The sequence below is a fragment of the Argiope bruennichi genome, chromosome 9 (genome assembly GCF_947563725.1).
Source record: "Argiope bruennichi chromosome 9, qqArgBrue1.1, whole genome shotgun sequence".
Classification (NCBI taxonomy): Eukaryota; Metazoa; Arthropoda; class Arachnida; order Araneae; family Araneidae; genus Argiope; species Argiope bruennichi.
This window is the reverse complement of record NC_079159.1, coordinates 52,550,577-52,573,311: the sequence shown is the minus strand read 5'-3', so window position 1 is coordinate 52,573,311 and position 22,735 is coordinate 52,550,577. Positions and strand designations below refer to the sequence as shown.

Genomic DNA, 22,735 nt, shown 5'->3' with positions numbered 1-22,735 from the left:
CATACAAGAGATACATCTGAAATTAAATAACTGATAAACAAAATGATACTCTAATCGCCAAAAGAGCTAATGATACGTAATTATATGATTGAAACAATTCACTAATTATTGACATCAAGAATTAATACATCAAGAATTAATTATAAAACGCACTTTCAAACTAACTATTCTAATAAAAAAACAGTTTTTTAAAACAAATTATATTATAAAGTCAGATCAACAGTAAAATAGATCTATTATCTTCAGAAACAGAACGTATCCAACACCAAATGCATACAATGTAACTATAAAAAGAAGTACAGAAGTAAGAAATATTTCTTGGAAGGAACTTCCGTCCAAAAGTTAAATTTATTTTCAAAGCACGCAATTCCTCCAAACTACTTTTTATCACTGTTCAATGCGCCTTTGTTCTTAAAGTTTCACATTTAAGCTCTTAATGGAAATTTCGTTACACTTATGTGAAAAGTATTTCAATGCTACAACCAAAACGTTCAATTAGTTTTTTTCTAAAATAAAATTGTTTTAAACGTTTAAGGGTACGGCTATATAAAATTTCTCGTCTTCCTTTTTCACACATATGTCTTCGTTAAGTAAACACAGACCATCTTAATTTATTGCTGTCCGCTATATTGTTCGTAATTATTCAACGTAAAAAAATTTCTTGTAAATATTTTTGCAGTTTCGTCTTAACACAGCTTCCTAAGCAAAATAGTTTTGAAGTTCAAATTTTGATATATTTGACTCGTATTATTTTAAGAATCTTTCACTTTTAGGTTTAAAATGCACTGTGCTGTATATTTTCTATCTATATTTTTATACATCCAGTTATCGCAAGAAAAAGAAATATTATTTAAAAACTCGGTGCGCTTTAAGACATTTTCATCATTGCTTCAATCTGAAACTAAACTTCAATTGAAACTGCAACAAATTTTCAAAATTTTTATTAAAAGCGCACCTAATGTTTAAAATATTCAATATGATGTGCATATCTTGTCATCAGCTGGGAGAAAATGCCAGGATGCAACAACAGTAACGATTTGAATTTCAGTTCATCAACGAAGCATATTATTGCAAAATACATTTAAAATATTTTTTAAAAAATATTAAAAATAGGAAGAAATATGCTGTAAAACTGCTATCAGTGAAAAAAAAAAATTGGGATTTGAGAATAATGTGAAGATTATGTTTTTATTGTAGTATTTTTGGAAGTTATGGAGTAAAAATTTTGCTTCATTTAAATTAACAAAAGTTTTGAAAGTTTCTTTCCGAATTGCATATTTCCTTCTATATTTATATATTGATCTTTCAAAGCATATATGTGCCATTTTTGAACTTTAAATCAAATTGTCTGCCTTGAAAGAAACAAAATACGCACGCATCTTCAAAAGACATACACCTTTCTTCTTTATTATTCGATGATACAATTCATAATATTAAATTTATTTTTGTTCCGAATGACGGCGGCTTTTTTTTCCTTTAGCACACGAAGTATACAGATAGAAAGTAGAGTGATATTAAAAATAATTAAACTTTTAGATTTTAATAAATTTAAATTTTTCTGCTTTTCTGAATAAAAAAATAATTTTGTTACTAGCAAAAAAAAAAAAAAAAAAAAAAAACTTTTTTGCTAGTAAAAATAAATAACCAAAAATTTGGAACAGTCAAACTATAAATGTATAAGGAATTTTGGTCAAAATCCAGCAAAAGTGAAGTCTGTCTATTTTTCTGTCCCTGACACTTGAATCTGATGATTCGAAAAGTATATAATCTAAGTGATTTTAATTACATTGAATGCTTCATCCATTGAATTGTATATATGTATCAGATTGACCAAATTCGTTGAAAGACTGTAATTTAGTATATATACGAGAAAGAAATACAATCTGTACAATCTATACAAAATTACAAAGAAATACAATTTGTAACATCCATGCAAAAATACAAAGAAATGTGATCTATATAATCTATGCAAAAATGCAAGCTTGCTTTAAAAAAGATGAACAAGAAGTACAATTCATATTATTCATTTTTTTCACAGCGATCTGAAGCTTAAGCCAAAATATATCATTGAAAAAATAAAGTTGAAAATATTTCTATAGGATTTTGTATTTACATGATATTATTTACATACAATAAGCTACATGTTTAAAGAACAGATGTATGAATGATTATTATTTGATGATGAAAATTGTTTTAATTAACTCTAAATTTGGGCAAACAATATCGAAAAGAGCATATAAATGTTAAGAATTTGAATAGCATATTTGATATCTCTGCACTAAGCGAAACTAAATATATTAAACATTTTGATTCATATAATTTTATTTTACCTTCCTTTTTTAACGATTTATATATTAATATATTACGCTATGTTTATATTTTATAAAATTATTGTTCAATGATTTTATATATTTTTTTTATTTATGCTTTAATACTTACTTTAAACGAAAGACAAAATAAAACCTCGTTTCAATGCAACATTTATTTAGTTATTTAATTGATATTCAAATTAAACTTTTGAAAATTACAAATAGTGGAGTATGGAATTCTGTTTGGAACTTTAATTAAATTTAACAGAAATAAAATAAATTCATAAGTTTGAAGAAAAACTGCGATTAACATTATTACAAGTAACAAATGTATCTAAATCTGTAGGGTTGCTATAAATAACTTCCTCCGTTTGAAAGCATCTGCAGCTAAAACTAATGAATGTAATGAAACCAAATTTCATATATAGATCGTGAAGAGCATAAGAAAAGGAATATTACAGAAAATAATAAAAGAAGGGTCACCATTAAAAATTATTTTGATATTATCAGATAGGAAAAGGTTTCAAAAAATCATGAGATTAAAGATGTTGCAAAATTTTATGATTGTTTGAGCGAAGAAAAATTCATATAAAAGTCATAGAAAATAAATTTCGATCAATCAACATAATGATCTCCTGGTTTAATTTCAGAGGTTTTAATGTGTTACTCCCGCCTGTAAAATATAGTATCAATAGCTTGTAATTCTTTGCGAAATTTATGTTTACATATCATTTACAGCTTATACTTAAAATTTTATTTCATTTATTTCGTTAACCTCTAGGTACATATGGTGCCAAACAATGATAGTCATTCTATTATTATTGACTACATATCCACGAAAACAAAGTCTTTTTATTGCAACAAAGCCATGACCTAAGCAAAGAAGAAAACAGGGACACTATTTACGAATTTCAAATCGCACTTTTAACTGTCTCTCTAATAACATGTTATAGGTCACCTTTTAACGCAATGTTAGGAAATTTGTTCAACAATTTATTTCTTACAGCAGTATTTCAGATTAGATTGACACCTGGGGAATACGTGGAATTGCTCATTCTCTTGATGGATTCGATTATTACATTTCTGGAAAACAAGTTTGATGTTTCTGTTTGTTGTTTCGAGGAAATAAATTGATTGACCGTATATTTATTTTATGATGTTGTGGAAGTCATTTATGATTTTTTTTTCATTTGCGCTTCCGGAGGAATGCTGTTTCATTTTCAATATAAAATTTATTAATTTAACTTTTAAATAAAAATTTTAGCTAAAAATAATTTTTAAAATTTTTGCCAACTTTCTAGATTAAAGTTTCCAGGATTATTTTGCTTGAAATAAAATTTGAATTTGTAGATGCCAAAATGTTCTTAGGTTTTTCTTGATAGTTACGTAAATTTTTTTCACCTGTTCGAATGAAAAAAAGGTTGGAAAAAATTGAAATTCTATAAAAGAAATTTCTTTCAAACCACGGTAAGTTCTCTTTTTCTTTTGAACAATTATAAAGATGAATATGTTTAGATATTAGCAGTACACAGGATAGAGCATTTGGCTTAAAACTGAAACACTTTTCTCATGTATACTTGAAGTTAGAAATGTGGACTTTGGAGTGATTTCGTTTTTGAAATTTTAATTTGAATTAGAATTTACTAATAAATTTTCGAATTATTATCGATAACTTTCGAAAACATTATAGCAGAAGCATTGTTTTTGCATCATCTAAAATTTCGAAATATTACTTTTCAATTTTTCAATTTATACTTAATTTTCAAATTTTTATGCAGATTTAACATATACTTCAATCTGGAAGAGAAATCGTTTTCATTGATGCTACTATAGTTTCATCCTGACTACTTTTTCTAGTGTTAATGGTCAAGGCACGCTGATTTTACATAATTTTTTATATTGAATAGGTTTATATAAGGTCTTTTTTTAATAAAATGTCTTTAAAAAATTTGTTGCTGTTGTTTCTTATGGCACTTGTCTTAGACAAGCCCGCTGACGAAGCCAGCGATTTTAAGCCGAGAAAGTGCTTCTTGTTTCAGTAGCGCCATCCAGGACCAAGAATACGTCTTGGCTACTCATACGTCACATTCGCTTGCATAAAACCCCTTTTTACAAGGGGGCACATTCACACACATCACAGATAGAACACAGATGAAGAACAACCATACCCGAATCGGGACTTGAGCAGGGACCCCGAGATCACGGGGAAGACGCGCTACCCCTACGCCAGGACGCGGCTTTAATAAATATAAAATACCTTAATGAAATTTTTATTAACTAATTGAGTTATTGTTCTAATTAAGATTTGACTTCACCGTTTACATTAAATTTTTGGCCTTTAAAAATCTCTGACTTAATAAGCTTATTATACGTAATTGCACCGTAAAATGTAACGTATATAACGTTGTATAAATATTCCCCTTGTTGGCGATGATCTATTTGTGTGTCAATTTTTCCATGTTTGAAACTATGATAAATCAAAAATAGTAAAAAACAAGGTAAATGAAAAAATTATATGGTTTCTACATCAAAATTTTATATATGTGGAAAGTTTTAAATCTATTCGCTCAACGCAGAAAGTTGTATCATCGATTGTAATCATAATGGTATGAAGCTAAAACCAAAATCATACATATTTTGAGAATACAAGATAATGGAAGGAAGATTACTCCTGATTGTATGTAAGGAATGTTTGTATGTGTGTTGAAATCGATTTGATGAAAAATTGATTGGAAATTGTCTTCCTAGAACTTTCTCTCTAACAAATATACTTGTGCATTATTAATAGCTTGCTATTGTTCAATAATGGTTACGAAAGTGTATATAAGCTTGCAATCTTTGACGGTTTTGTTGGAGATTAATCATTGGAATAGGGTTATTAAATTTGAACCAGAGTACGGAATTTGTATTTTTTACTTTTTCCCCCGAGTGACTGAAAACAACACTCTAACGTGGAACTACAATCGCAATGACACAATCGGATACAAATTTTATAAATTTAAGTTAATATGCGTTTGAATTAACTCGTTTAATTGCATGTAAAATTACTTGTCGAGATAATGTCCAGTGCCTTGATGGATTTGATATCAAATTTCGGTATATATCTGCCCTTTAGGTGTTAAATGTTTGTATCAAATTTTATTCTCTTAGTTTTGTAGCTATCAGGTGAAGTTATATTAGGACAACCGGACAGAGGCGCTTCTTTTGAAACGTTTTCCTACAATATTTGAGATAAATTTGCAAATTAAAAGTAGGTGTTATGTCCGAAATTTCATTCGGTTAGCTCAACCCGATTTTGAGTTATCATGTACGCAAACAGACAAACTTAATTTTAATATATATATATATATGGGATTCAGAAAGGTCTGGAGCAATGAAATTCGACAAAATATCATTTTTTTTTTTTTTACAATTAAAACAGCTTCTGTTTCTATACTTTATACACAAGAGAGTAAAAGCATAAATTTTCTGAATTTGAAGTTAATTTGGTTCAAACTGTTAAAATATTGTTTGTAAATGGTGTCCCTCCCCCTCAAAAGGCCTCAGTATCAAGTGGAAAACGAAATGATTTGAAAAAACGATAAACACGACAAAAGGAATCGATGTATTCTATAGTATATCAGTATGACAAAGCTCCGTTTCTCCTTACGAAATTGTTCTAACTTGTCTCATTCCTCTAAATCTTCTCTGACAAACAGAAACTGATTGTCACGTGATGAATAGACCCTTATATCTGGACTAGACTTTTTCCAGAAGTGAAGAATTGCCGCCCGCAGATAGCAAAGAAGAATGATGTGATTTGTTAGCTGTCCTTGAAAAAAGTAAGGTAATATCTGTGAACGAAGAACTATTATTGGCGAAAGAGAGAGAAATCTGATAAGAAAGAAAAGAAAAAAAAGGTGAGCTCCTGTTTTCATTATTTTCGATGAAGAGGAAAGAAAGACTTCAGTAACATTCTTTAGTATTCTACCCAAAACTGCTTACTGCATAACAGAAATTTTAAACATTTTTGTGGGTTCATAGTAAGTATTACATTAAAGGGAAAGAATTTTATCATTCCGTTTACTAAGATGAATAGCCTCAATTAAATGATTGTAGAAAACTTTTTGGTTATATTTATTCTACAACATGCTGTCTGGGAGAACTGGAAGTGACATTTTTAAAATCAAGTAGAGGGGAATCGAGGCATTGTTTCAGTAACCCATAACATAGCTCAATTTTTTTTATCGGAACTTCTTGCTATTAACAGTCTTTTGGAGCTCGCCTTGATGAGTGAAAATTCTTAAATTTGGATCCTCACAGACAGCAAGAGCTCAATACAATACTACACATTCTTGACAAGTTGGGCCAAGACATTATCTCCAAATTAACTACATTCGCAATGACCGCGTCAGTTAGAACACAGTGGATACTTTCATCAGAGGCCGAAAGATGTATTCCCCTTGCCACTGCTCGGCCAACGCTTCTCCCCCTCATATCATTGACTGTGAATGAGGGGGAGTCAGTTTTACAATCTTATCATGCGATTCGATCTCTTGGACTTGGTTTGAATGGGTGTTCAATCAAAGTAGGGATAAGTAACAACAACCCTGTTCGTCGAATCAAACAATATTTTAACCATAATGGAACTCTATTTTGGAAAGTTTTAAGTTTCTGCTATTTTATTTTGTCCATACAAAATTAGCCTTTGATTCTCTAAAAAATTTATATTAATAATCTTTATTCTTTCTGCACTGTTAAAGCATTACTTTTATGTGTCACAATTCAGATAAAACTGAAAATCAGTTATGATTTACTTAATTCAATATCTTTCCTTTATTTATTTCGTTTTGCAAATATCACAACATATACAATTCTTTCATTTATAATCTGATAACAAATATTGTTACGAATTTTTAATATTGATTCCCAAGGCAGTAAGTTTCCTGGTGAAAAAGATCATTTTAAAGATCCGATTGTGAAAGGATGACGTCCTTCTCTCTTAGCGACCGACTTTCCCGCTTTTTCGAGATTTTGGATGGAAGAATCCATAAATTACAAAATTCTTGGCGATATCTCTATTAGAGCGCGAGTTTCAACGATCTTTTTAGAAATTTTTGTTAACTATAAAACTGTTCTTTCAACTATAAAAATCCTAAAAATAAATACGAACTCGGTGATTGTTGAATTGAACATTGAGTCAAATTCAGGCGAGCATTGAGTCGGAAGTCAAATTCAATTCCATCCCGTTGACAGTAACAGACGGTTCGAGAGGCGTGAGTAGTCGTACGAAGTCTTCTTCCTGCGAGTTCTCAACGAGAACTCTGCAATGTTATAGTTATACTATAATTATTCATTATGATTTGCTGTTTTGTGTAGCTGTTTATTGTAAGCACTGTTCATGTATATCCTGCACTATGTTTTGTTGTTAGTGTTCTCTTATTTTCATGTCGAATAAAAAGTCAGAATTTATCATTGGGCCTGTTGGACTGTATCACCATGTATCCATTGCACTAGACCTTGAGTTCCATATTAATTTTCAGTACAATAATTAAAACGATAATCGTAATACATTTGAAATTGGAATTTGTGTAATGAATAATACATTTTTTTTCTAATGTCTCTCATACTAAAATGAGCTTTTAATATGTAAATAATCGGTAATCAAAACCAATAATTACTCACAAAATATAATGAGTAATTTCATTCAACGGTAATAAAAGATTTAAATCTGCACTAAAGAGCATATCTGTGTATGTTTTAAATTCTAAAATGACAGTGTTTGGGCCTACATCTACCAAATTTGGCACAGATATACTTCGGAGAATGAAAACGTGCACCTCGAAGTGATATTTTATAGTTTAAGATTTAAGCGATATCTTGAAGTTTCTCCGTAATAATTCCGAAAAATATTATGGTACAAAGATAATTTCACATCATATTAAAATTTTTCATAAAATTCTTTTCAGTGATATCATTTTATCTGTCTTGAAAAATTTTAATTGAATTTTCAAAAATTCTTAAATATATATTTTGCATTATTTTCAACAATAGATTTTCATTATCCGAAAGAAATTCAAATAGTTTAGGTTTTCATCGAAAATTTAATCGCACGTTTTCCTTCCAACTTGGAAAGCTGAGAAAGGAAAATTCTACTTATTCTTCGAACGGTCCACATGAGAAATCGGAAAGCAAAATTTGACTCAGAAAATGCAGTAAGTAATGTATTGTAGAATACCTAGTCTCTTATATTTGTCAGATTATTGTTATCTCATGTTATTCGATTCCATTAGGAAAGTTCATGTACCCAATAAACAGAACAAATAAAAGGATATTAAAACAACATGACTTTATTATCTGTTACAATTTTACTTTCAACGATTTTTGTCAAAATGCCAAACCGATGTCAATTTAAACACTTCGCGAAATTTAAAATTGAGAATCTATTCCGAGTGAAAAAAACAAAGTATTATTAAATGAAAAATTCGCTTTTCCCTCTTAAAACGCTTTTACAATAAATAATAAATAGTCTTTTACTTCGTCGAATACTCTTCAAGACTAATTATAAAAATCAAAGTCAAAACACCTTTATGCATGATTCGCAACCGTGGCACTGAAAAAATGTGAGTTTAATTATGTTTACAGAAAGAATAATTGCTTCAATCTTAAGAACGCCGCCTCATTAAACACTTGGGAAAAAAGCGTAGGACAAAAAAAAAAATTATTCGCTGTTTTCCTTCTGCTGTTATTAGGTCTCGGGTTACTTTTTGCTCACAAAAACTATCAGTAAGAAGTGCACTATGGGTCTGCCTCATTAGAAGTCTGAGAAAATCGAACAAAACCAACAAATCAGTCTCTCTCTATCTCTCTATCTCTCTTTTTTTTTTGAGGGGAGGATTTTTGCTGCAACAGAACGTTTAAAAGTTTTTACATTGATGTTCAGATGAATAGAAGATTTTGAAAGGCAGTTTTGATTTCATAATTAGCTATTAGGCCTGCAGAATACTATGTTAATTCCCAATTCTACTTTTAAATTTTGATTTATTTCTCTGATCAGCAAATTAATCTATAATGAATTTTGTAGTCAAAAAGATTTATTTATTACATTGTATTATTTTTTCAAATTAAATTATTCGTCTCGTTTTAAAAATTGATACTAAAAAAGGGCTGGATTTAGTATCAGCTATACAGGTTTTAGTTTTGGGGCTCCCAATAAATTGCCCATGACGGCATATGTTAAACATACTAAATGCTATATATAAATGAACTTATAATGAACCCCATATCTCAAACAAGGGTATCATGAAATCAAAATCGTCTCTGGATGGTAGAGAAAATAAAAATTATACCAATAATAAAACAAACTTAATTACTATGAGCAAGTAATTATTAATTCAGAAAATCAAGGATTTTAGGAGACGCATTCAAATACAAAAGACAGAACAGAAAACATCAAGACATAGCGGATTAATTATATGAGCAGTATTGACAAAACCGAACTATAGATGGCGCCCCATACAAAGTAAACAGGATGTAATAGGTGCTGACGACTTACAGCAGGGGAGGGGCTTTGGTGGCTTTATGGTATGGAAGACTTTGGTACAGGAACCGGTGAATTCCAAGCCCGAAATCCATTTTCATTTAAGATCCCCCGCATATGCAGCTCCGGTGCATGTTAAATTTGAGATCGGACCAATCGTCTTTATGTTGGAGTAATTCGTAAATTAAGAAAGGGAGGGCCAGCTCAGGTGCCGTTTTCGTCATCCACCTAGGGTTCAAAATTACGAAGACCTTCTCAACATTACACTAAGATAGAGACATTCATATGACTAAAGTAAATTGGACCCAACAGGGAAAGAATTTAAGGGTCACCCAATACATCTCCAAATAGACAGAATATTCCAATGTATAAATGTTCTTCAGTATATATATCAAGTCTGACAATAGTAAGACAAATACAAAAGAATCTCCTTGTCATTCTCATGCAGTAAATCTTAAAAAATATGAATTTAATGATGTTTACTTCAAAAAAAACAGTTCCGTTCTAAAAAGAAAAGACATTTTTTCCACAAAAAAAGGGGGTGGGGGTGAGAGGAACAATAATTATGTCCTGTTTTCCTTTTGGTGATGCCAACACCTTTTTTCTGCGCGCCAATGAAAGCACGCTGGGGGCAATGAGGTCTACCTCATTAGTTCTAAGAAGACTGACTGCTAGCAAATCCGCTTACATTGGCGGGGTTTCAATGGCAGTAGGCATTCTCACGCAGACAGAAAAATCTCGGACAGACATTTTTTTTTTTTTTTTTGATGAATACTAATAACGGTACAAAAATGGCTAATCATATTACTAGTTTATGTCTAAACCTGGATTGATCATTAAAGTATTGGCAGAAAGTTTAAATGCAAAAAGTTGTTTATATGGGATCCGATTATTATAAACTTTTTTTTATTAATTAATAAAAAAATGATTTTATTCAATAATTTTTAATGATATGTTGGCAAATTCTGAAATGTTAAAAGCTTTTTTTTTGCTTATTCTTTCGAAAATCTTTTTTTAGTTGAAAGAAAAATATTTTATAAACCCTTTCCTTATAGTACTAAAAATTAAATTTTTATGTAAATTATTTTTTATCTTTTAAAACTTTAATTCTATTTCTTTCATTAGAAATGTTATGAAATTTTAGAGTGAAATTTTTTTCGTCAATTCATTACCAGAAAACATTTGATAAAATTCCAATTTCCTGATTAAAATTAATCAATTACCAGACATTTATATTTTGAAAATATTAAAGTGGTCTATTGTCATCGAGAGTAAGCAAGTACACAATGTTTTTTTTTTAATTCTAACACTTCTAGTGCCTAAAATGCCTACATTCTAGTGTGTCAAAAAATTTACAGAAATGACAAATGGAAGGTTGAACAAAAAAAAAAATCATAAATATAATAATTTTATATGTATGAAAATACTCGCAAATTTATTTAACTTTGCGCTTAATCACTTTAAAGTATGCTTTCTCATGCAACAATAAGAATTTTGTAAGATGCATTCGCAAGCCTCATAGATTTTATATAATCTTGAATATGGATAAATGAGTCTGGTTTTTACCATATAAACATAGAAAGTGATGAGACCAAAATAAAATTTCGAATTTAAAAGATCTAATTAACTCGAATTAAGAAACATAGGATCTTAAAATATGTATAAAAGAAGAAAAGGCAATTTGTATATTAAAATGGCAATAAGATGTGTTTTAAAAATTTAGCAATATCAATAAATAAATATTGTGAAAAATAAATTCGCAATAATCCAGTATTAACTTTTAATATTTTCAAATATAATAAACGTATTGAATACTTAAATAATTACAATAAATGAAACAATAAACATCATTTTTTGTACAATAAAAATGTCTTCGTAAACCGTTCAACAATTTGCATCATCAAGTCTTTCTTACGAAAATGAGACATTTTTTGTTGATTTCTTAATTAAATATATTAATAAATCTCACGATACCGATATGTATAACCATTTAGAAATACTATAATTTTTCTCATGAATTCTATACAATTTTGAATAAAGGAAAATTAATTGGAAATGCAGGTGATATTTTGATATCTTTTAATAAGGAATAAAAGAAAACGATATCTAAAAATTCAGAAAAGAAATAGGAACATTTTTAATGCACACTTCTAATGAATTGAAATTAAAATCCACCGAATTAGATTCATTTCAAAATTTTGGATTTGTTTAAAAAATTACAATGGGAGATTCAAAAGTATTTAAAATGGAATCGCAGACAATATTTGATCTCTTTCTAATGTGAAACTCAAAGGATTAGAGAGAAAAATTTGTAAAATTCAGAAAAGATTATGAAATGGGAAAATTCAAATGATTTTAATTAGAATTACTGTCGAATTCGAATTAAAAATATTCAAATTAACCTACCAGACTAGATTTTAAAATGATAAAAGCAAATGATATCTTACTGTAACAGACTCTTTTATGTTCTTTGATGTCTTCTCTCATGCAACGTTTGGAACAATAGGCGGTATTTCTACAATCTAGGCACTTGATTTTTGCTGCTTTAGTGCAGTCAGATGCACTGCAGATCCCAAGAGGGCCAACTGTAATAAAAAAGAAAAAAATATTCATCTGAGCATTTAGTGAATGATGCAGGAAAAGTGTCGTTATGTAACTTTTCATCAAATAATTCATCTCTTATTGCATATAAATACATCTCAGACAATATTTTAAGTTATGAAGAAATTATTTCTCCCAGATGAGAAATAACGATTTTCTGAAAAAGTATAAATGTAAAAAATAGAAAGGTAGACCTCTAGCGGCTATAGAGAGAAACAAATAGTCTCTAGCCGACGGAAATGTGGCATCGTGAGAATTTGTGTTAATTGCGCTGTATCTAATTGTTTCTCTCTACAGCCGCTAGAGGGTTATCATTCTATTTGTTACATAAGCATATAAAAGCATTTAGTAATGGGCTTCAGAATAAACTTGAGAGGCATAGTTAATATTTTTTCCAAGAAGCATTTAAATTTATGTTTACTTCATTTTAATTTTTTTTTCTGCCAGTAATTATTCCTTGTATAAAAATTCACATATGCTATAAAATAATTCAAATAAAAAATTATAAAATGTTATTTTAGATTGATTATAAAAAGAATATTAATAATCTTTCAAATTTGCCTTACTTTATATAATATGAACACTAAGCTGTGTGTGCAATCTACTGACATTTGTGTGACCCAATAATTGATTCATGTATAGTTAGATATAGCATATACTTCCAACTGCGTAAAATATTTTAAAAAATAAAGAATTTTAATTTATATTGTTTGAATCCATTGTTGCCGGATAAAAAAAACTACGAAACTTACATTTATATATAACCTTTTCATCTCCTTAGTAATATTTAACAGAATATTTTCAAGGCATCAATGTATTTTTAAAATTTTATTCTCCAAGTACCTAAGCTGAAATAGCTCTGAAGTTGCGAAAAACATTATTTAAAAGGATTTTACAATATTTTAATGGCCACCTGGAGGAAAATCAGCGAATAAATGGGTGAAAGTTAAATGGCGTAAATAAGGAAACAAAAGCTTTATAACACGGTCAATTTTAGTTACAGAAGAAGGGAATTTTTCAATGTTAAAATTTTAATATATTAAGAATATTTTATTAAATATGACTAATGGGATCGGAAGCCTGTATAAAAATTTAGACTTCACAAATTTTTCCGTAATCGATTATTGATTCAAAAAACAATAAATTTATTCTTAACATCGTTTAAAATATCGTTTGTATTGAATGTATATGCCCTAGTCATTCAAATTAATGTACAGTCGAGAGTAAAGTATATAATTTCAGAACCCGGTTTTTGTCACTTCAGAATGGGTTCCAATTTATATATAAACATAAATATATTATTCTGTTTCTACAACATCTAGTATTTTACTCTTTACTCCCACTCAAATATACACCAAATTAATAATTAATTGCAAAACTATATAATAAAAAACTGTATTCTCAATATGTCTTTATTTAAACAGTGTAAGCCAACGAAATTTCTCCCCTCCCGACTTTATTTTCTATACTTCCTCAATATGAATATGCTTTGTGCATAACTTTGCCATATAGTGAAGGCTTTCAAGTAATCGGTAAAGATAATCATATAATCTTTGTGGATAATCAGCTAACCCGTGAAAATAATCAGCTAACCCGTGAGGATAATCAAGTAATCAGCACAAATATTCAAATAATCCATGAAGATAACCAAGTAATCAGCACAGATATTCAAATAAACCATGAAGATAACCAAGTAAAGTCTTCCGTTTGATTAAACAAATCCAAAATTTGAAAAAATTTGAATTTTCTGTGAAAACCACGCATAAGTATGTGAGTCATTATGTTTATATACATAAAGAGTAATAAGTAGACAACCTTTCAATGTATTTATATAAAATTTCATCATAAATCTACAGCTTCAGTATAAATTGGCTACCTGAAAATTTACTTTTTTTCTCTTTTGTGCATAATTGTGTTTTGAAGCTCAATAGATACAGTCAATAGGAGGATACATTAGGTCCAAAATTTACGAATTTGGGATAAAAAATAATCGAAACATAAAATTTGGCATAATAAAATGTCAATAATTTAGATTAATCTGTTTTTCTACTATCATCTATAAACATATATATAATATACATATATAAATAAATATACATATATGTAACATTCTGTACGTCCACAGACACTGGCAGATTTCTATTCAACGAATTTCATTCAAAATTTACATCTACAATTTTAGCATTAGGACCATATTCTAAATTTCAACTATCTGCTCTATGCGTTTATTATTATTATTATTATTATTATCTCACCCATAGGCAAAGTGGCAAGCAAACAGACAGAAAGTCATAATTCCAAAAATGTGTCGTTCAAAGAAATTTAAAATGCAGAGATTCATCAAAATTTCGAGTTCAAATTTTGACGATTACAGATCTTTCTCTTTGTATTTAAGCTTCGAATACAAAAAAGAACAAAATAATAAAATTTGGGAATTATTTTTATTAATATCACGTTATATTATTTCATGTCATGTAAAATAGTATAAATCAATAAAAATTTCAAATTGGAATAGAATTTTCTCACAAATAATTCAGTAATTTAATTAAATAAATCAAATTTCTAAATTTGGCTAAAATCGTTAACTGGCCCTAAAATATTTTATTCCAAATTTTAAAATAAAATATTTAATATCTTCTGATTTTTTTCGTGTATCTGTATCATACAATGTTTAAAATTAGGCGAAGTGCAAGTAAAAAATGTGTTATCATAAAATGCATTCTGTGCCAATGCAACACATTACAGGCGTGGCTTTGCGAGTGGCATTTACTTGCTTGAGTAGGGCTAAGTAGATGAAAATTCCAGGCGGACGCACATTTTAACAAATTAAATTGTACTCTTCAAAACCATAAAAAAGAAATATGATGGGCTATGAAGTGACAAAAAATAGCTATGGGAAAAGCTATGGAAAAATTGCCCTTTAGCCAAATTTGCGAAGCTGGTGGGAGAACAAAGACATAACATAGTTAACTGCAGTGGAATTCATGTGTTTGGCATGACAAAAGCTTCACAACAAAATAATTTTATTCAATAATAAAAATACGCACCATAGGCAGGTATCTTTGGCATTTTCTCTAACTTGGGTTCTGTAAAATGAAAGGTATAATACAATATTGATTAAGAAATGGAGGCCAAAAATATCTACTTACTTCTTAAAATAATAGTGCGGGAGTACTGCCTTGCAATCGATGTTTCATTTAAGTCTGTGTAAGTAACGAGAGGTAATTATTTTTTGCTTTAATTTAAAAATTTATTGCATCATGACATAGCAATATTCTATATTTTCACTGTCATTTAATTATTATTGTTAGCTTATTTCAGTCAACTTGTATTCGTTACATTATTCAATTCAGTCAACTTGTATTCTTTACATTATTCAATTCAGTCAACTTGTATTCTTTACATTATTCAATTCAGTCAACTTGTATTCTTTACATTATTCAATTCAGTCAATTTGTATTCTTTACATTATTCAATTCAGTCAATTTGTATTCTTTACATTATTCAATTCAGTCAATTTGTATTCTATACATTATTCAATTCAGTCAATTTGTATTCTATACATTATTCAATTCAGTCAATTTGTATTCTATACATTATTCAATTCAGTCAATTTGTATTCTATACATTATTCAATTCAATCAATTTGTATTCTATACATTATTCAATTCAGTCAATTTGTATTCTTACATTGCACGAAATGCATACAACTTAAAAAATAAATTTAAATTATATATATTTATTATATTTACTCATAAGCATCTTAAGTAGGTAGCTAAAATTAATATATTTACGCATCTACTATTTTTATCAAAAAGTTTTTAATACAGCAATTCTTTTATTACCTCAAATGATTTTTCATCAAAATTCAATTCATCATTTCATCATCATTCAATTGATGTTCTTATTGAACATCAATTGAACCAAACACGTTTTTAATACCACCGATAGTAAAGTTTCTTCATAGAAATATATCAAATTAATAATTTGTCTTTTTGTTGGTTTTCTAATTAATAAATTATTAATTTTTAAATTTCTGCTTAAAGTGTTAAATTTATGCTCTTCCGAAATTCTGTTACATTCTCTTTCAACTTTCTAATTCATCAACATTTAATTTAACAAATTTGTTCAACAAAGCAGAATATTTTTTAAATAATGAAAAAGTTATCAAAATATTTTTAAAAATTAGATAGAAATATCAAAAAAATAAAAATAAAGATAGAGCAATACTTCAATGATTGCATAATAACTGAGAATCTGTTAATGTTTTTTATTTTAAAATCGTCTGTTGCTTCTTTAGATATTTATTAACTTTTGAAAAATTATTAAAAATTGCAATGAAATGGAACTGGTGTCATGAAAAAGATGCAATTTTGAATTTTAGAATGATTTCAAGATATATATTTTGAACAATTTGCTTAGAAGTAATCATTGCTGATAATAAGTAAAATTTCTGTTAATTTCTCAAAAACTGAACATTTGTACATTGAAAAATTTACAATTTCTTTATCTTCTTGAATTTGGTTAAGGAGATGTTTAAGAGAATATATGGAACACATGTAAACATACAAAGATATAAAAACTTTAGTATATATTTAAATTCTTTAAATTATGGAGCTACAATATTTGTAGAACATTAAAAGTTTGATTTATAATGTGAGTAAAAATAGGTGATTTAATATAATGGAGTAAATTAATGCTTGTATAATAAGCATAAAATAAGCTGAATAATTTTTTTTCGTCACGTAATACTGACGTCATGGAAATCGACACCTCAAAGATAAATTTAATTTGTCAAGTAGTTATTTCCTTCAATTTAATAGCAGAAAAGCTATATAGTAGATTTTATACTTTCAAATTTTTATTATCTAAAATGAAAGCGCCTAATACTGAAAAATTAATGCAATATACAAGACTTTTATTTAGTACCTTGGAAAAATAAACATAAAAATAAGTTTAAAAAAATAAAAATTGGAGAATTATTAAAATGTATTAATAATATTTTTAATTTGTATATCTAATAAGGATAAATTCTAATATACAATTCTAAATATAATATCATAAGTGTTTTTTCTTCATAACGTACAATTCAAATTATTTATAGCATGTCATAAAATGTTGTAAATAGTAATTTCAAAACTAATAGTAAATAATGTAAACAATCTTTCTAAAGAATCTTGAAAATTAGATAAGATATTTTTGAAATCACGATGTCTTGCTATTTAAACTATTATAGTTTTTGAAAACCAATTCTAAGTCTCAGAAATAAAAAATTAAAAAAAAAAACAAATATTCTATAACATTTATTATTTTATTCTAAATTTATGCATTTATGTAATTTTCATGAAATTTGCCTCTGAATAATTTTATGTGTATTTATTGATTTATGATGAATTAATAAAGCGTAGGTTATCGATTTCTAGAAACAAATGCTTTAAAAATGGCATATTTTTATTGGATATCTTGATAAACAAAATAATATTAAAATTGTTTATAAGCTCTATCATAAGTAAATTACTTTACGAATTATGACATACTAGTATTAAGAAATAAGCTTTTTTTTAAATGCATGTAATATTTAATTTTCAAAAATTAATCTCTGATAATATACTAATATATAGAGAGAGATACATATATAAAGAGAGGGAGGCAATGCCAGACAATAGTTGAATATTCTTACCTGGTGGCTTCTTGGGTTCTGGTTCTGAAAAAAAAAAGTAAAAGATTTTAATCAGTTTATTTTTAAACAAACATATAAAAATTATTTAAGTTCTCAATGCAAGAATTTCAGATAAAAATTATAAAAAATAATAAATATAAAAAAAAGGAAAACATTACAATTTAAATCATTAACACCGCTAAAACATATTGCGCTTCTTGTAATAAATCGGACGAATATGTGTATTTGTGTTTGTGTATGGTGATACTTAATAGGACATACCGTTTCACTTATAACCAACAACTTTATCACATACATATCACCACTTAGAAAGTGGGAGCAGTTTTGTCTTAGAAATTTTAACTAGAATTTTAATTAATTGAATTTGAGCTAAATTTTCTAAAATATTAAAAAAGACAAATAATTTTTACACCATTTTGAAATTTTTTTTTAAATTGTCTTTTATGAAGTCAATTTAATAGTTATGCAAAAAGTTTTACTGAATTTCAGCAATCTATTAAAAATATTCTTACACAATAAAATAAAAACATTTCCTAAAAATTAATTATTTAAATAAATATTTTGAAGAATAATTAGATTCATATTAATTAATATAATTTAAAAATAGATGTATTTGTTTTTTAATCTTAAGATAAGAATAAAAAGAGCATTTTTGTAAGATAATTGTTTTAAAAGATATGAAAATCAGTTTCCGTAGACAATCTATGGTAATAATTATTCATCTGGAGACAACTAAACTATTTAAGCTTTAAATTAAATTTTCTGTTTGACTTTTTTTGTGTATTTGTTACTCTGACTGAATAATTTTTAGTACCGCGGCGAGCCATATCTAGAACATTTCTAATAATATTTTGCAGCGCTATTCGAAGCTTTGAATTCAGTGCAGGTGTACAAACGTTCAATGAAACATTCCGACATTCATACAATGATATTTGTTTTTGACTGTTGCCATTCGATTATAAAAAAGGAGTGATTTTTGAATGCTATATGTTAACGTTTTATATATATGATGTTTTATATTCAGAATATGAAAAAAAATTGACTCATTCACAATATCTCACTAATTTCTAAATTTAATGCACTAAAAATTAAATATTTGGCGATTGAAATCCACTTTAGGTAATCCCTTCAAATCGCCAAAGACACCAAGTCGCCAATTCCGAAAAAGGAGAATGGTTACTAAGGCAATCAAGGAACGAAGTCACAGCAGCAAATCGCAGCAAGTATCTAGCGATACTACTCCATTTGATTATTTAGGTTAACATATTGGAGAAAAATGCGAAAGACACATAAAAATAGATTTAAATTCATTTAAATTGATTTGAGACAATTGCCAGTCTTTTAACCCTTTCTTGGACCGTGGTAAATATACTTCCCACTATAAATATTATCACCAATATCTGTATGAAGTTAGGTACGTTTGCATAAGTTCTGACAAATATTTCAATAAGATATGAACTTGGATGCTTCAGCTTCCTTATTTCACACAAAATGGTGTGGCTTGATTTGTTACTTAATTATTAATTAATCAAATTAATTTTACCTCACAAGCCAAATGAACACTCTTTTAAGCCATTTTCAGTCTTAATATTTTAATATACCGCAGCAACAAAAAAATAGCGTTTTAAAAGTACTGCTTCAAATCTACAAATCAAAATCTGCTACACATCAAAAATTCTGATAATATAACACTGATGGAAATTTTATGTGTTTAAATTATGACTTTTTAAAATTTTGTAAAAAGACAAAGCAGACATGAGTAATTGAAAAAATTAAATTTTCAAATGCTCATAAATCTATAAATTTCAGTTTTCCTTGAAATCTCGAGATTACTATCTTTTTGATGATCAAAATACCTTCAATATCTCTACATCAAGTAGAAGAAAATAAAAAAGCCTTCACCTCAAATGAAATTACATTAAATTAATTTGGAAAACTGAAATACTCAAAAAAACATTTTGATGAAGACAAAATTTCAACAAACTGTAATTATTTTTGGACTGGAAAAAGCAAATTTTGAAAATTCTCGTATGAAAAATGAAAGAAATAACACAGATGGATTTTAAAATCAAAGACTAATTAGCAGATGCATTTTAGAAACCAATTAATCGAATAGAAAGTTCAAAAAAGTATAATATTTTCATTCAATATTGTGAAAGCGATACTCGTTGTTATTAATTAATCTAAACAAAAAATGAAAATTTTAATTGAAATTACATTTATAAATCAGAAAAAAAATAATTAGCATTAAATTCGGTATAGAATTAAATATTTTCATTTGAAGTCTTAAATTTAAAAGACATATATGTTTATAACCCTTAAAATGATTTTTCGAAGTTACTGTTTTATATATTAGAGTTCAAAAAACAAATTTCTATATAATTAAGTACTTTATATACCTATAATTGTGTTTTAGGCTAATAAAATAAGAAATTCAATTTCTTGTTAATTTTAATAGATATAGATAGTACTAAAAGATATTTTTTTAAATGTTGAATTATTTTGAAAATTTAATTTCGCGATTCAAATATTACTCAAAGAATTAAGTTATGTAATGAAAAGGAAGAAAAGTGTAATTATTGCCATATTTCTGCGACTTCCCGATCCTTAAATCGATATTCCTCTTTTCTTCCAAAGTATACAAAGATAAATTATTGCAATCATTACAAACTTTGAGCTTGATTTCCCCAAACTCGAAAAATCCAGTTTAAGAATTAAATATGCTTGTCTGTGAATACGCTAAGAGCGCAATAAGCTGGATAAAGGGTATTTAGTGTATAATTTTTCAACAAAATTGTAGGTTTTTGTCTTTAAATAAATCCATTCGTAGGAAGTCTGTCTATCTGGTAGTTCGAATACAGGTAAATCCAATAGCTATAAGACATAGAAAGCAAGATAAAAAAAAATTGGTATATAAATTTAGCATAAAATCTGCAGATCGGTTCCAAATTTCAAATCAAATACTCTAAGGGGTCATCTTTTGTCTATCTCTGTTTCCTCATATATGTAGTCTCAATTACTCAATTATACAATGATATTGATACCCGAAATTTCATATATAGTCTTCATCTTACATGTATATTCCTTTCCGATTTTTATCAAATGTGTCAAAGAATAGACTATCTGTCGGTCTGTAGTTTCTCATGCATACAAAAACATAATAATCCATAAACGCAACGAATACAAAAACTTATAAAGTATAGTAATAATTTTTTAATAAATCGCAGCTTTAAATTCCCAGAATTTTTCATAAAGATGTGACATAAAATTTCTCGAGCAGAAAAGCAATTTTGTTGCGTTCTAAAGAAAAATTTTTAAAGTTTAAACACTTAAAAATTTAACTAATAAACAGATTTGTTAAATTTAAAAGCAAAACTTTTTAGAACTTTTTTATATTTCATATAAATTAATGCCAATCTTAAAATATACAAAATTAAATTTATACTTTTTCCTTTAAACACTTTTAAGATGCTTTATACCAGGTACATTTAGCTTGAATCTTTTTGTTTTCATTGACAGATTTTACAAGAATTAGGGTGTTCATTAATTATTGTCGGGGTTTCCGTACCTCATAACTTCCGAATAAAAAATATTAAGCAAAAACCGATTACGCATTCGTAAATCACAATTCAAAGAATTTTATTAATGATATTAAAGTGATTATGTATTCATAAATTACAACTCAAAGAATTATGAATACGTAAATTACAACTCAAAGAATTATGAATACGTAAAGTACAACTCAAAGAATTATGAATACGTAAAGTACAACTCAAAGAATCGCCTTCAGCTAAATACCTACAAAGTGCAAATTGTGCAAGCTTTACACTTTAATATCATTAATAAAATTCTTTGAATTGTGATTTACGAATACGTAATCGGTTTTTGCGTAATATTTTTATTCGAAAGTTATGAGGTACGGAAACCCCGACAATAATTAATGAACACCCTGTATTATTATACCTCTTACTACCAGAATGCATCATCTGGGATTTTTTGGAATATCTAAACATTTTTAGGCAAAATTTGAAACCGCAAATATTATACCGATTTCCTAGACATTCTTCACAATATCAAATATCAAATCAGCAAATTGTGAAATACAACAGCGATTCGTTTCGAACATCACTTCTGTCACTGCTTTTCATACTTCGACTAAACATAATTTATTTTTCTATAGGTATTACATGTATACTCTAGAGAAAATATATAATATATTCATATAATTTACATATGTAATATTTTGCCTAAAACTACATAAATATTCTACAGAATGCTGGCGTTTCATATATTGTTAGTTACACATTTCCTAGGTAATATGCAATATCAAATGACAAATCTTCAAAGTAATATATACACCACCAATTTCTTCTTTTCCGTACTTTTCTTACACTACTGATTATTCTACAGAATATCTGGAGTGTTGAAATAAATTTTATATTTCATAGTATATGTAAAATGGTCTAAAAATTCTATTGATTTCTGATATTTCCTTTATTTCAGTTAAAATAAGCTATCAAGTGAATTTTGAAAAATTGAAAATTCTAAATAACATTCGTCACTTTCACATTTATTCGTTTTTATTCCAAATGGTCTAAAAAGTCATAAAGTTTAACAAAATACTTT

General features: G+C 27.6%; 1 protein-coding gene across 1 annotated transcript in view; it reads right to left on the bottom strand.

Annotated features, from left to right (window-relative positions):
• Positions 1–22,735, bottom strand: part of LOC129984944 (uncharacterized) — a 125,880-nt gene that overhangs the window by 17,003 nt on the left and 86,142 nt on the right. Inside the window, exons 12-14 of the mRNA XM_056094887.1 lie at positions 18,110–18,133; positions 15,579–15,632; positions 12,276–12,413 (exon numbers count right to left, since the gene is read on the bottom strand). Coding sequence (XP_055950862.1) covers positions 12,276–12,413; positions 15,579–15,632; positions 18,110–18,133 — 216 coding nt within the window. The remainder of the gene's footprint in view (positions 1–12,275; positions 12,414–15,578; positions 15,633–18,109; positions 18,134–22,735) is intronic.